General features: G+C 36.4%; 1 protein-coding gene across 1 annotated transcript in view; it reads left to right on the forward strand.

The window, feature by feature from the left end:
- LOC110967792 (fibrocystin-L) overlaps positions 1–15,994 on the forward strand; it is an 82,671-nt gene that overhangs the window by 56,475 nt on the left and 10,202 nt on the right. Inside the window, 16 exon segments of the mRNA XM_051955531.1 lie at positions 1,098–1,269; positions 1,360–1,448; positions 2,390–2,553; positions 4,079–4,208; positions 5,801–5,919; positions 6,059–6,188; positions 7,049–7,222; positions 8,081–8,184; positions 8,464–8,590; positions 8,838–8,959; positions 12,030–12,120; positions 12,205–12,353; positions 13,976–14,098; positions 14,184–14,295; positions 14,530–14,646; positions 14,758–14,923. Of these exon segments, the coding sequence (XP_051811491.1) occupies positions 1,098–1,269; positions 1,360–1,448; positions 2,390–2,553; positions 4,079–4,208; positions 5,801–5,919; positions 6,059–6,188; positions 7,049–7,222; positions 8,081–8,184; positions 8,464–8,590; positions 8,838–8,959; positions 12,030–12,120; positions 12,205–12,353; positions 13,976–14,098; positions 14,184–14,295; positions 14,530–14,646; positions 14,758–14,923 (2,089 nt within the window).

Genomic DNA, 15,994 nt, shown 5'->3' on the forward strand with positions numbered 1-15,994 from the left:
CTGAAAAATAGCTTTTGTTTAGTTTACTTTACAAATGTTTAACTGTCTTTTAGTTTAATTTTTAAATGTTCACATTTGAGTTGTTGCTTCAGTAGATGCACTTTATAATACATATAGAGAGTGTTATTGGGTTCATGGCTGGAGAACTAATGGTACAGTCCAACCATAAGTACAAACACAGAAATGGAAAATTGGAATTAGCGGGGGTTTATTTTTGTACGTGAAATCTAATTCTGAAGCAAAACCCCAAACATGAGCAACTAAAAATACACTTTTACTGAGAGTAAAAACAAGAATAGATGCACTATATTTAACTTATATTGACTCTGTTACTGGATTCATGGCTGGAGAACTAATGGTACGGTCCAACCATGAATAGAAAGTTGGAATTAGTGATCATGTTTAATTTTTGTGTGGAAAAACTAATTCTGAAGCCAAAACCCAAACATGAATAACAAAAATACAAGTTTACTGAGAGCAATAGTAAGAATAGATAGACTATAATAAACATAAAGCGGCTGTTAGTGGTTTCATGGCTGTAGAACTAATGGTACGGTTTAACTACAAGTGTGAAACACAGAAATGGAAAATAAGAATCAATGGGTACAAGAAATCTAATTCTGCAGCAAAAACCCAAACTTAACAACTAAAAATGAGTAAAAATAGACTGTTATAAAAAATAGATGACGTGTTACACATTTTTCATTTGATGCAACTTCGAAATGTGACGTGATTAGAAAGGTTATTTTAAAGCTAAAATTTAAATTGAGTTCTTTGAAAAGAATTATACATAATAAATTTAATAAAAATATTACTACTAATAATAATAATAACACGTACACAATAATTAAATAGCACTTTTCAAGACGCTCAAAGATGCTTCACAAAGTAGCATAATAAATAAATACAATAGAGAAAGAAGCTTATAGCTAGGCCTCATCTAAAAATCTTTATTAAAACTAGTTAAACCTGAATTCTTATTTTAATTGAAAATGTTTTTGGTCTTTAGAGACGTATCTTAAATATTAATAGTAATGAGAATGAGGATTTTGGTGAACTAAACCAATTTTCTCCCACATTGTTCTGTTTTTCTTCAGTATCCGGGAAAACAAACCAGCGGCGTCGACGAAGCACCGTCGACCGATCCATGCTGGACGTTGGGGTTAACTTTGCGGTTTATCGCTGCTTCTTCCCCAAATGCATCCGTCCACCTCCGCCTCCTCCGGCCACCATCGCCCCCCTGCCCGACAGCCGGCCTGACGACTTCATGTACGTTAAACCTGCACAATGAGTTTATCCTTTCTAAATTTGCTTATAATTCATAGCTACATAAATGTCCTCTTGTGTGTTTTCCTCCAGTCTGTGGTCTAACGCCTCTTTCTGGAATAATTCGGCTGAGAACAACAACACGGTGCCAGCAGAGGGCGCCGACGTGGTCGTCCCTCCAGGTACTGTGGAGTTTAAAGCATGTTACATATGGACTGTTTAAGATATTACATGATAATACCAAACAATACAATACGATGCGATACGACTTTGATAATAATTAGTGTTTGTAAACAGATTTTACTACCTTTAGACTAAGCTACCTATAGTCTAGACGGCTAGGCTAACTGTTTTTAGTCTCAATGCTAAGCTAAGTTTGCAATGTCCTTGTCTTCAGTGTTTGTGCTAAGCTAGCTGGCTGCTGGCTTTTAATAGTAAATAATGTTTCAGACAGATTTTATTAACTTTAGACTAACCCAACTAGTCCAAAAAGCTAGACGAACTGTTATTCTCTCACCTTGCTTTCAGTCTCAATTCTAAGTTAGCACAGTCTTTGTTTTCGGTGTTTATGCTAAGCTAAGCTAACTGGCTGCTGGCTTTTAATAATACATAATATTTGTAGACAGATTTTATTACCTTTATACTAGGTGAACTAATCTAAACAGTTAAGCTAGCAGTTTTCACTTGTGTCAGTCTTGATGCTTAGCTAAGTTAGCAATGTCCTTGTGTTCAGTGTTTATGCTAAGCTAATCTAGCTGGCTGCTGGCTTTTAATAATAAATAATATCTGTAAACAGATTTTATTACCTTTATAGTAGGTGAACTAATCTAAACAGTTAAGCTAGCAGTTTTCACTTGTGTCAGGCTTGATGCTTAGGTAAGTTAGCAATGTCCTTGTGTTCGGTGTTTATGCTAAGCTACTCTAGCTGGCTGCTGGCTTTTAATAGTAATTAATGTTTGTTTACTGATTTTATTGCCTTTAGCCTGAGCTTACCCAGCCCAAAAAACTAGACTAACTAAAATTTGATCATAGAAAAGAGTCAAATTATGACAATTCATTGACAAAAGCTCAGAGATTTAGAGAAAATGCACAATAAAAACCAAATATTTATTTCAATCCACAGGGATGTGGGTGGTTCTGGACGTGGACACGCCTCGTCTCAACAAACTGACGGTCATCGGAGTTCTGGAGATTCCCGACTCCATCAACACTTCGTCCAGCAGATCGGCTCGATCCACTCCACAGTTCAGGAAGGTTGTTATCGACGCCGTTTACATCTCCATCCAGGTCAGTGTGAGGAGGAATCTCCCTATCGTCGCCACCGCTGATTACCAAAATATCTTTTTATGTTTCTGTAATGGTTGATCCACCAGTATGTGTGAGCTCTTATATCAAATAAGATCTTTAATGCTGAAATATAACTGTTATTGTTGTCATCCATTAGTTTTCAAATTTACCGTTTTCCAAAAAAAACCCTGAATAAATAGTAAATCCTGCACAGAAAAAATGTTGTATTGGTTTTAGGTTATTGTTGATTAACTTCTGACTTCTCATATACAAACTCTTAAGATTTCTGGCTAATATATTTGAATAGGGACTATTTACTTGCTCCAGTTTATTTGCTTAATAAATAGCAATACTGTTTGGGTTTTTTTTTAGTTTGAAACAAGCTTTTGGCAGATTTCTAAAAATATTTGTGTTTTCTTGTTTTTATCAGAGATGGTCTAATAATTTCAAAATAATCTAAATCATATGCAAGATTTACCCCTTTGATACACAGTGAGGGTCAGAGATGTTCATTTTCCGTTGGATTTGGGTCATTTTTGACCCATGTTGTGCATCAGAGGGTTAAAAATGTAATTAAAATTATTAAAATACAAGGAATGTAATTAAAAGTATCATAATGTTTATGAGAGAAGACTGATAGGATTGAGAGTGGCTGTACACGCCTCTCAGTCATTTTGTTTGTTGTTTTACTTTAATGCTCCTTGTAAGCTGATTATTTCCTATAAAGGGGCAGAATACAACAGTTTATTCTTCTTTCTGCTCTTTTTCATTTGGAAGTTTGGAAACTTTAGTAAATGAATGAAATTAACTAACTAAATTTGTGAAGCGCTGTATGTCGGGTGGATGTTGCCATCTGTAATGTCCTCCAACTCCACTAGGAGGCAGCAAGTAGTGACTCAGTGTAGTGCATGTTAGAGACCTCAGGTTAGTGGTTAAAGGTGTTTGTTCTGTTCATTTTTTGATATAATCAATAATATGACACTACTATGCTGCTTTAATTTGCAAATACTTTCTTTCTGTCGCCATAGAAACTACATCATTTTGGATAAATACCCGGACAGTTAATTGGCTCTACTTATAACCTTAATTCCATAACGAGCTTTTGCTGTGAGTGAATGTCAGTTTGGCAAAGAATAGAACAGAACTTTGTCATTGTAAGAAGTACAACGAAATTAAAAATGCAATCCAGTCAGTGCCTCATCAACAGTTAGGCCTAATTAATATCAAAATGGCTTAGATGAATAAAAAATGGATAAAACACTAGAATAAAGTAATGAAGCATTAAACCTCACCCACACAGGCGTACATATTCACTTCTTATATATTCTCATTACTGCACTTATTCCACAGTTTGACAGTTTGAGTCTCCAGCAGCATCAACAGAACGCTCAGAGTTTTTTTTTTAATTAGTATGTGACGCCTGTGTAACATTAAATATAACAATATGCATTTAAGTACTAGCTGCTAACAGCAGATAAAGAGGATCACAGCTGGTGATGTTTTCGTCTCTGCTGCTGTTTTTCAGGGCGGCCGGCTGATCGCAGGTTCACAAGGCAAACCGTTCAGAGGTGAGCTGGAAGTCAGGCTGAGGGGAAACCACAAAACTCCTGACTGGCCTCTTCCCAACGGACCCAACCAGGGATCCAAAGTCCTCGGTGAGAAAACCATGTTTCCACCTGAACTACAAAATACATGATGGATTTACTACTGAAACAGAATTTATGGTGCGGGGTCTCTTAGGAATGTCCTTATTTTTGAAAGAAACTCTTTTTTTTTCAATGAAGATATCAGTAAATGAATGATAAATCCAGTCCAGACATAATTAATGTGGTAAATGACTACTGTAGCTGGAAACAGCTGATTTTTAATGGAATATCTCCATAGGGGTACAGAGGAACATTTCCAGCAACCATCACTCCTGTGTTCTAATGCTACATTGTGTTAGCTAATGGTGCTGAAAGGCTCATTGATGATTAGAAAACCCTTGTGCAGTTATGTTAGTACATGGATAAAAGTGTGAGTTTTCATGGAGAACATGGAATTATCTGGGTGACCCCAAACTTTTGAACAGTAGTGTACATTTCCACATGTAGAGATAAACGACATTTTCAAACATTCATAAAGGCCTAAATATGGAATTAAAAGAATGCTTCAGTTGTGTACAAAAATCACCAAAAACTTACACTTTCGGAGTAGTAAAGTAATAATAATAATAATTAATATACAACTACAGCTGTGCTCCTTAAAATATGATCTAATTGATAACACAACTTCAGTCCAGAATTCAACAAATAAGAAAAAAAATCCCCAAAAAACAACAGTGAAGATTTGATCCATCCTCGGTTTATTTATTCTTTGATTTATCACACATTGTTAGAAACAACGGAATACTGAAATTTACAAAAAACTGTAAAAAAAAAATCTCAAAAAATAAATATATTTTATATGATTGAAATACAGTAAAACAAAAATGTCATTTAATAATCACATATTGTTAAAAAAAAATGAAAACTGCATTTTTAACACAAGCAGTAGTTCCAAACGTGTGGACATGTAGAAATTAAATGTATAATTTATTTAGGTTATTTTACTAAATATCTCCTAAAATTTGCAAGAAAATTTACTAGAAATCATAGAAAAAACTAACATTTGAAACAGTTATCTGTCATTTCTAGCGTTTTATTTGCATACTTTTGTCTTTCAAATAACACATTTCTGTAAAATAATATATATATATATAAAATATTTTATATAAATTAAATATTATCTGAACTATCTGAATGCAGTAAATAGTGAGTAATTTACAATTAAGCTCATACAAAAGAATAATTTGCTGTTTATAAAAATGCAGATTTTTGACATGCAAACTGATGCCTTTTGAAATTTTGATACATTTAATTTAAAAACACAAAAAATCTATAGAAAAATGTATGAATTGTTAAAATAAAAATAAAAGCAAAAACAATTAATGTAATAATTTATTTCATATTCTTTTCTTTGAACTCCTGATTAATTCCTTGCATGTGGTTTAATACATCATGGAATATATTACAATTTGATATTTGTGGAATATGAATATATTTTTATTTAATGAATGAATTCATTAATAGATTCAATTATTCTGAAGGAGGGCAAAGATGTAGACTCACTTCTGAGCTATTTTAAGACATGAATGGATTATTTTTATGGGATAAATATGTAAATATGTGCATGTTTACTGACAGATGTTTACTGTTTTTGGTTCTAGGTGTGTTTGGGACTCTGGAGCTTCATGGAAAACCTCACAACGTTTATCACACTAAGCTGGCCGCTACTGCTGCCGCTGGATCCAACATTCTGACGCTGACACAGCCGGTCGACTGGCAGGTCGGTCACGTTTTACTCTGACTTCCGTTCAGCGTTTCAGGAGCTTTTAATTGAAACTTCCTCGCGCAGCCTCAGCAGTGATGAGCTCCATTTATAACCTGTCAGCTGTTTACATGCTGCTTGTGTTCGTTGTTTGCAGGTCGGAGATGAAGTCGTCGTCTCTACAACCAGCTACAACACAAACGAGACAGAGAAACGTCAGATCACCGCTGTGTCAGCCAACGGCCGCGTGCTGACCCTGAACCACAGTTTGGCCCACACACACATCGGTCAGCTCACAACCTAAGAATGGGAAACTGATATGAAACCATTTTAGACGACAACATTTAGAGAATTTTACAGTGCCTCGGAAGCTTTTAAACCAGTTTTCAACTAATAAATTATGTTATATTGTTTTTCCCTGTGTTTTTTAAATTAAAAGAATTTTGTAATGATCTTTTATAATCATTAAAAAATAGAAGTTAGATCCTGGCACTTAAAATAAACAAACACACAAATAAAAAACAGGCAAAACTGTAAATATTATCCAAATCAAATATCTTAAAAATAGTCATTTCTTCTTTTATAATGAGCAACACTAAAAATACTGTGTTTGCTTAAATCTTCTAAATATATATATATAATTGTTTTTCAGGTAATTGACATTATTTGAAAGAATGATTGTGTATTAAGTATTTCAAAATCGTTTTAGGAAATGTTTGTTGTTTTTACTTTTACATCAGAATCTGTGTTATTTTTTCTTTTACAATGTTTGACCATAAAATCACACTGTTTTTCTGCACTTAAATCACTTAAATACATCATTATTTTGCAGATATTAGTCATTGTGTTTTACAGTTTTTGCAGTTTTTTAGCCTATTTTATTTTTTTACAGGGTTTTTTGTTGGTTTTATTTTGTTTTACAGATATTTACAGTGTGTGCGTGATAAATCTAGGAGAATGTACACATGTTATGGATCAAAGTGAAGCATTTTAGAAAGCTAAAATATTCTAGTTGTAAATGTCACCTTTAGTTTATTTTTATTCAATTACCCTGAAATAAGCTGAAGTGCTTCCACAGACATTTCAAAGGTGACCTGGCCTAACTAGTGAAATTCTTACCTGAGTGTTTCCTCCCTCGTCTGTCCAGCTGAGACTCACTCGGTGTCGGGTTCATCTCGGTCCTACACTCTGGCTGCTGACGTTGGTTTGGTGACCAGAAACATAAAGATCGTGGGTGAGGATTATCCTCAGATGGTGGAGGAGTCGTTCGGAGCCAGACTGCTGGTCGGCAGCTACTCCTGGGAGGGAATCGACTACAGAGGTACGAGCAGCTTCTAGACTGATCTGTGCTCTGACAGAAGATTGTGTTTCTTGGGTTTATTTTTGTAACTTTTGTGCCTCAAACTCTGCAAAAACTCAAGCAAGCAAAAGTAACTAAATAGATTTTCCTAAAATGATCATCAAATGTAGCAACTAAAGCAATAATCTGACCTTAAAACTGTAAAAATGCTCCGTTTTAAGAACGTAAAGCTTCAATAAATTGTCAGAAAACTGTAAAAACCCAGAACCACAAAAATGAAACAAAAAAAAACATAAAATGAGACACAAAACTACAAAAATGCCATCAACAGAGTTGTTGTGGGACACATATTTCATGCATGTTATTTATCATTTAAAATATTTTGTTGATTTAAAAAAAATGTTCCCACAATTTTCAGAGACATCAATGAAAAAATAATCCCAAAAATGTTTCATTTGATTTAAATTTCATTTTAATTGTTTTAATTAGAGACTCAGTTTGGTGATCAGGGGGTGGGACAAGAGAACAATGAAATTTTAAGGGAAACTCCAGACTCGTTTAGGATTTTTAAAAATACTTTCTAACCTTCTCCATCCTAGTTTTTTTTTTTTAGATTTGGTCTCAGGACAAGTACATTTACACAACAACTGCATGTTTTAGTATTTTGTACGTGGATTATTTGAACTTTGACGTGTGGGGTCTTCCTCCAGTTCTGGAATCACTGATTTGTTTTTTCTTACAATGGACACAGTCACCAATTTTGGACTCGACAGACACATGAATTAAACATAAATTAGATATTTTATACCCTGTACCGGCAGCTTTCCACAAATAGCCTAATAGGTACCAATGTTTCTTCATCATGTTTTCCTCCTAAAGGCAAAGCTCAGATCAGCAACGTGGAGTTTTATCGCTCTGGTCAGGAAGGTTGGACCGACTACAGTGACCCACGATACTCTTTGGCCTTCGTCAACCTGGGACAGGTACAGCAGCACACTTTACTACCTAAATATCACAGAAAAACAGGCAGGAAACTGTTCTGGAGGAATGAATTTGATGAAACTATCTGTATAAATATGCTGAAATGTGAAATCTTGAAGTGCAATGGTCAAGATTTGTGCACAAAATGATGAAATAATGTTCGTTTTTAGCATCTACCTGAATCAAACGGGTGCAAAAATCGTCCTGATAACCACTGCCTGTTACTCAGAGAAGAAGTATCCGTGAAATATGAAATAAATATTGTTTTATCGTGCTTAAAGGTTTCAGGAGGAGAGTCGTACGTTAAGGGTTGTGGTTTCCACGACGGCTTCTCTCCGGCCATCGGCGTCTTTGGGACCGAGGGTCTGAACATCGATGACAACGTCGTTTATCACACCGTTGGAGAAGGTAAACGCTGCTTTAAAGTACTGATACACCAACAACAACAACTTTTTTTAACCAGTTTTACGTGGGATTATCTGCCTTTTTCCCAATTTGTCTTGTTAAACTCATCAAAACAACTATTTTACATGAAAAACTAAAGCGCTCTCCCAGAAAAACATTGGGTTTGGGGTTGGGTTTAGTTGCTTGTTTATTGGATGCTCCACTTCTTGTAGGAACATCTTGATTAAATACATCATGTTTGTGGTTGCAGCTTTCAGGATTTGGGGTAATAATATAACCGTGAGGAGGAACCTGGTGATGATGTCACTCTGGCCGGGATCCTACCAGGACAGAGAGGAGTCCTTTAACTTTGACTGGAACGCTGCTATCGAGGTTATTTTACTAAAAATACACCATAAATCATGTAGAGTCATGAAAAATGTACATATATTCCATGTATATCATGGTAGTCTTGAGTTTCCAATGACTCCTGAAACTCTGATGGCGTCTTTCAACCTAAAGAGTCTTTGTCACAGCAAAACAATCTCTAATTCTGGTTCTGTTCAGAACCAGTCAGAATACAGTCTGAATCCACTTCTAAACCAAAGCTGAAACCAATTTTACAAACAAAAGTTCAAAATCAGTCCTAAAAAAGTCAAAAGCCAGTGCAAAATCAGAACCAAAACCAAACCTAAACTACTTCTAAAAATAAGTCCAAGAACCATCCATGAGGGACCAGATCCAGAGTAAAATAGATCCTAAACCAACTTCAAAACAGATTCAAAACCAGGAGAACCAAGACTGAAACCAAACATAAACCAGTCCCAAGAAAGTCCAAAACCAGTCCAACATACAGTCTGAAGCCAGTGAACCAGCATGATACCGCCACCACCATGCTTGATGGTAGGTTTGGTGTTCTGTTCTTGGGGTTAAAGGCCTCATCTTCTCTCCTCTAGACATATTTCTGCTCAGTTTTTGTTCCATCTGACCTCAGAACTTTCCTCCAGAAGGCCTTTTCTTTGTCCATGTGATCATCAGCAGACTTGAGTGGAGCTTGAAGGTTCTGCTTCCAGAGGAAGAACTTCTTTCTTCACGGATCCTCTCAGCTCATGTTGATGTAAACTCTTTGGACACTGACAGCTGTGTTCCAGCAGCTTCTCATTCATTCAGACCTGCTTTCTGATGATTCTTGGTTGATTTTTGACCATCCTGACCAATCGTCTCTCAGCAGCAGGTGATAGTTTGAGTTTTCTTCCTGATGGAGGCAGAAACACAACTGGACCATGAACTATATTCTGACAAAGTCATGAATCTGGATCTGAAGCTGCTTTGAAATGGCTCCAAGTGACTTGCGGAGTTTTTCAAGTTGAGGATTTAATTTTTCAGGTCTTTGCTGAGCTCCTCAGACTTTCCCACTGTCATGTTTGAATCTAATGAGTGGATCTAATGGTTCTATTTAAACTGGCTCAGAGGAGTCAGCAGCTGTCGTCACTCAGGAGAAGTTAAAAGTTCATGAAACTAAAAAAACTTAACTAAAAACAACTTTCTACATCACCAAAACTGACATTTCAAGGTGCTGTATGTACACACGTGGACAAAATTGTTGGTACCCCTCAGTTAAAGAAGGAAAAACCCACAATTCTCACTGAAATCACTTGAAACTCACAAAAGTAACAATAAATAAAAATTTATTGAAAATTAAATAATCAAAATCAGCCATTACTTTTGAATTGTTGATTAACATAATTATTTAAAAAAACAAACTAATGAAATAGGGCTGGACAAAAATGATGGTACCCATAACTTAATATTTTGTTGCACAACCTTTTGAGGCAATCACTGCAATTAAACGATTTCTGTATTTGTCAATGAGCGTTCTGCAGCTGTCAACAGGTATTTTGGCCCACTCCTCATGAGCAAACAGCTCCAGTTGTCTCAGGTTTGATGGGTGTCTTCTCCAAATGGCATGTTTCAGCTCCTTCCACATATGTTCAATGGGATTCAGATCTGGGCTCATAGAAGGCCACTTTAGAATAGTCCAACGCTTTTCTCTCAGCCATTCTTGGGTGTTTTTGTCTGTGTGTTTTGGATCGTTGTCCTGTTGGAAGACCCATGACCTGCGACTGAGACCAAGCTTTCTGACACTAGGCAGCACATTTCTCTCCAGAATGCCTTGATAGTCTTCAGATTTCATCGTACCTTGCACACTTTCAAGACACCCTGTGCCAGATGCAGCAAAGCAGCCCCAAAACATTACTGAGCCTCCTCCATGTTTCACCGTAGGGAGAGTGTTCTTTTCTTCGTATGCTTGGTTTTTGAGTCTATGAACATAGAGTTGATGTGCCTTACCAAAAAGCTCCAGTTTGGTCTCATCTGTCCAAAGGACATTCTCCCAGAAGCTTTGTGGCTTGTCAACATGCATTTTTGCAAATTCCAGTCTCGCTTTTTTATGAGTTTTTTTCAGCAGTGGTGTCCTCCTTGGTCGTCTCCCATGAAGTCCACTTTGGCTCAAACAACGACGAATGGTGCGATCTGACACTGATGTACCTTGGCCTTGGAGTTCACCTTTAATTTCTTTGGAGGTTGCTCTGGGCACTTTGGATACAATTCCAACGATCCGTCTCTTCAATTTGTCATCAATTTTCCTCTTGCGGCCACGTCCAGGGAGGTTGGCTACTGTCCCGTGGGTCTTGAACTTCTGAATAATATGAGCCACTGTTGTCACAGGAACTTCAAGCTGTTTAGAGATGGTCTTATAGCCTTTACCTTTAAGATGTTTGTCTATAATTTTTTTTCGGATGTCCTGGGACAATTCTCTCCTTCGCTTTCTGTTGTCCATGTTCAGTGTGGTACACACCTTTTCACCAAACAGCAGGGTGACTACTTGTCTCCCTTTAAATAGGCAGACTGACTGATTATGAGTTTGGAAACACCTGTGATGTCAATTAAATGACACACCTGAGTTAATCATGTCACTCTGGTCAAATAGTTTTCAATCTTTTATAGAGGTACCATCATTTTTGTCCAGGCCTGTTTCATTAGTTTGTTTTTTTAAATAATTATGTTAATCAACAATTCAAAAGTAATGGCTGTTTTTGATTATTTAATTTTCAATAAATTTTTTTTATTGTTACTTTTGTGAGTTTCAAGTGATTTCAGTGAGAATTGTGGGTTTTTCCTTCTTTAACTGAGGGGTACCAACAATTTTGTCCACGTGTGTATATTTTTCTCATATTTCCAGGAAAAAACCAAAGTGTTTGATTGTTTTCATGACAGAAATGCATGTTTCATCGATTCCATCATAGAAAATTAAGACTTCTAGGAGTCACTGGATACTCAAGACCATCATGGTATAATAGTCTTTACAAGTGTATGCCAGTTTTTGTTCATGTCTGTGTATTTTAGATATGCATCCCTATATTTATGATCTGAAATGTTTTTGAAAACATTTTGTAAATATCAGGTCAACGAAGGGACAAACGTCGTGCTGCAGTACAACATCGTAGCGGGTTATGAGAGAGTGGCGTATCGCATCGATGGAGAACCATGTCCAGGTTCAGAAAACACCTCAGTAAGCTGAAATTGAAAACATTTCTGAACAGTAAGCAGACTAACCAAAGCTGTATTTTCCCATGCAGGTAATGTGAATAACAACGAGAAGTGGATTGATAACGAGGCCCACAGCGGTCTGTACGGAGTCTACCTCAACAAAGACGGTTTGCCCGGCTGCAGCCTCGTCCAGGGTTTCTTCATCTGGAGGAGCTTCGACTACGGCATCTACTTCCAGGTATGGAGACTGAGCTTCTTCTGCAAAGATGTGAGGAAAGGAAAAGGAAAAATCTGGACATTTAATCTTCAAGTAACTGTGATTTAACTGAAGGAAGGTTTTCAGTCGTTTAGGTTTACCAATATTTTAAAATGGCCAGAGTTGACCAAAATGTTGTACAAGATAGACAGCAACTAAAATATGTACAAAAGACAGAAGAGAAGACAGAAAACAAGGTAGAAACTTATCAAGTCTATTTGTAAAATAAATATACTAAGAAACAAGACAGAACAGCACAAGAACTTGTAAGATCAAACTCTAGATTTAGTAAAGTGTAAAAACACTTAATACTTAGATACTTAAATACTGAGTATTAAGACCACCAAGAACAACCAAAAGCCATCAACAAAGAGTGTGTTGTGAGATTTTTCTTTAAATTGTAAGTGGTGGAGGAACATTTGATTGTAAGAGTGAAGCTATACACCAAACACAAACCATTACAAAATTTACATGAGATCGCCTGACTTTTTGCTAATTTTGACACTTTTAACTGCAACATTTTACTTCAAAAAAAAAAAGATCCACAGCTCTATCCAAGGAAAATAGTAATTCGTAATGTTATAATTAGTCAGCTAAATTTGTATTATCCACTACCATTCAAAAGTTTGAGGTCACTTCGAAATGTCCTTATTTTTGAGAGAAAAGCATTTTTTTTCAATGAAGATAACATTAAATGAATGATAAATCCAGTGTAGACATTGTTAATGAGGTAAGTAACTTTTCTAGCTGGAAATGGCTGATTTTTTTAATGGAATATCTCCATAGGGGTACAGAGGAACATTTCCAGCAACCATCACTCCTGTGTTCTAATGCTACATTGTGTTAGCTAATGGTGCTGAAAGGCTCATTGATGATTAGAAAACCCTTGTGCAGTTATGTTAGCACATGGATAAAAGTGTGAGTTTTCATGGAAAACATGAAGCTGTCTGGATGACCCCAAACTTTTGAACAAAGTGTAGGTCAGCTTTATCTAATATAGAGCAACTTTAACACCAGTACACTACCATTCAAGAGTTTGGAGTCACTAGAAAAAATGTCCTTACTTTTAAAAGAAAGACAGTTTTGTTCAATGCAGATAACATTAAATTAATCAGAAATCCAGTTTAGACACTGTTAAGGGTAAGGTGTTAACCTAAATATTTAAATTAATCGGGTAAATCTGTGGTCTAAATCTTAACATTTAGCTGAGTCACATACATTTTATTTTTATAATTAATAATATTGAACAGTTTTAATCCTAATAATTGACTTGGTCCACTAAATTGATGATATTGTTGCTCTTAAAATGAATATTTAAACTTGTTTGTTGAGCTTGTTTCTCTGTTTAAAAGCATTTTGGGTTATTGCTTGTGGTTTAAAAGTGCTAAATAAATAACGATGACTTAACTACAGAATGTTCATGGAAAAATTTTTTTTTTCTCACAGTTTTTTTCCATTTACTCAGGTGACATTCCTTTAATAGGAGTCTTGATATTTGTTTGCTTGTGAAGGTTAAAGTTTCGGTTCCTTGACAAAGTAAAGATGCACTAGCATCTAGATTACACCTAAACGTGACAACAGATCTCTGTGCTCCTGCTCTGCAGACCATCATGAACATGGTTATTTCCAACGTGACGCTGGTGGATAACGGGATGGGCATCATGCCGCTGACCTTCGCTCCTCCTTCGCTGTCTCACGCATTCGCTGATAAAACTGTGAAAGTCCAGGTGAGACGTTTTCTTCTGACTACCTTTTGTTGATTAGCTGGGAATGATTTTCATGACGCATTTTAAAATCCTCCTCTTCCTCCAGAACTCGCTGTTTGTTGGCAGCAGCCCGAACTTCAACTGTTCGCCCGGTTTGGACTTCTCCGACTTTAATTTGGCCACCAGCGCCAGCCATCGGGCTCCTCGACCTCCGAAAGGTGCCTCATAAAACACAAATGTATCGAGATTTATTTAGAGGATATTCATATTTTGATTGAGGTTTACTGCGTATTTAAAGAACGTGTGAAGAATTTTAGATTTGGAACATTTGATTTAACCCAGTTCTCACTGAAAACAGTTTTTATTGTTGTTGTTTTAATGGAAGCATTCTGTTAAAGCTCATAAAGAATCATCATTTATTTACCTGATGTCTCTGTTTTCACTCTTCACAGGAGGCAGATCTGGAGTCTGTTGGCCAAACTTTGCTTCCGCACACAACACTGCCCCGAAAAAACCCCACCACCTGAACATGAACTACAACGCCATTAAAGGCCTGATGACCGTCACAGGTGGGTTCAGGCAAAGAGTTTTGGGTTTAAAATGTTTTTTAAAAATGTCAAAGCTTCTCCTCGTGTTCCTGAGCCCTGATTTTTTTTTTTCATATCCGTTATCCTTTCCAGACACGACGTTCGTAAATTTCCGAAACGTCTGCTCCGGTGAGGCGAACTTCATGTTCATGACCAACCCTCTGAATGAAGATCTGCAGCATCCGGTGGAGGTTTCAGGACTGAAGATCATTGACAGCACAGAGGAAGCCAAAATCTTTGTCCACAGGGCTGATGTGGGGTCAGTTAATGCACTTTAACAGATTATTATTTTTTACATCCTGCTACACGCATATTTATTTTTATTTCTGGTATTTCTTGGTCTTTACCTCACTTTATTAACTTTTTCTTCTTGTAAAGACCTTGCTAAGGCTGTTGCAAATTAGCGTTAAATGCTGTTATACCTGCACTGTTTTCAGTTTAGCTTTATAAACTGCATGCAAAATTTAGGAACTGCAAGCAGTGTACACAGAGCTGAGAGGGCACAACTAAATAAATGTGGCATGGCTTAACAATGACATACAGAGGAACATTTTGTTGGAAAGTTACTAGGTGATGCATTCAGCATGGTGCAATATCCCTTTAGAGTTGCAGTGTAGTGCAAAATAATAGTTTGTAGAAGGTTGTTAACAGTAAAGCCACCATTTCTGCCAGTATTGGTAACACAAAAAAATTAGACATGTTGGCTTCAGTTTAAAGACGCTGCCTTCAGATTAAACTTGTGAGGTCGTAATTACAACATAGGAAGCTGTACACAACCAAAATATTTTATGTTTTAGGGTTGGCGTCAGACGTACACTATCAGTCAAAAGTATGGGGTCACCCAGACTATTTCATGTTCTCCATGAAAACTCACACATGTGCTAACATAACTGTATAAGGGTTTCTAATCATCAATGAGCCTTTCAGCACCATTAGCTAACACAATGTAGCATTAGAACACAGGAGTGATGGTTGCTGGAAATGTTCCTCTGTACCTCTATGGAGATATTCCATTAAAAATCAGCTGTTTCCAGCTAAAACAGTCATTTACCACATTAACTATGTCTACACTGGATTTATCATTCATTTAAAGTTGTCTTCATTGAAAAAAATGCTTTTCTTTCACAAACAAGGACATATCTAAGTGACTCCAAGCTTTAGTGTAAGTTGTGGAAACACTGCTGCTAGCATAGACACCGAGAAACCATTGAGGCTAACCATTTAGCATGCTAATGAGCAGGTAAAGCATAGTGACAAGGAGGCCATTGGAAATCTCAACATTTTCCTTAAGGACGAAAAACCCTCTACAAATAACATTACAATGTATCAT

The sequence above is a fragment of the Acanthochromis polyacanthus genome, chromosome 11 (genome assembly GCF_021347895.1).
Source record: "Acanthochromis polyacanthus isolate Apoly-LR-REF ecotype Palm Island chromosome 11, KAUST_Apoly_ChrSc, whole genome shotgun sequence".
In the NCBI taxonomy this organism is placed as follows: Eukaryota; Metazoa; Chordata; class Actinopteri; family Pomacentridae; genus Acanthochromis; species Acanthochromis polyacanthus.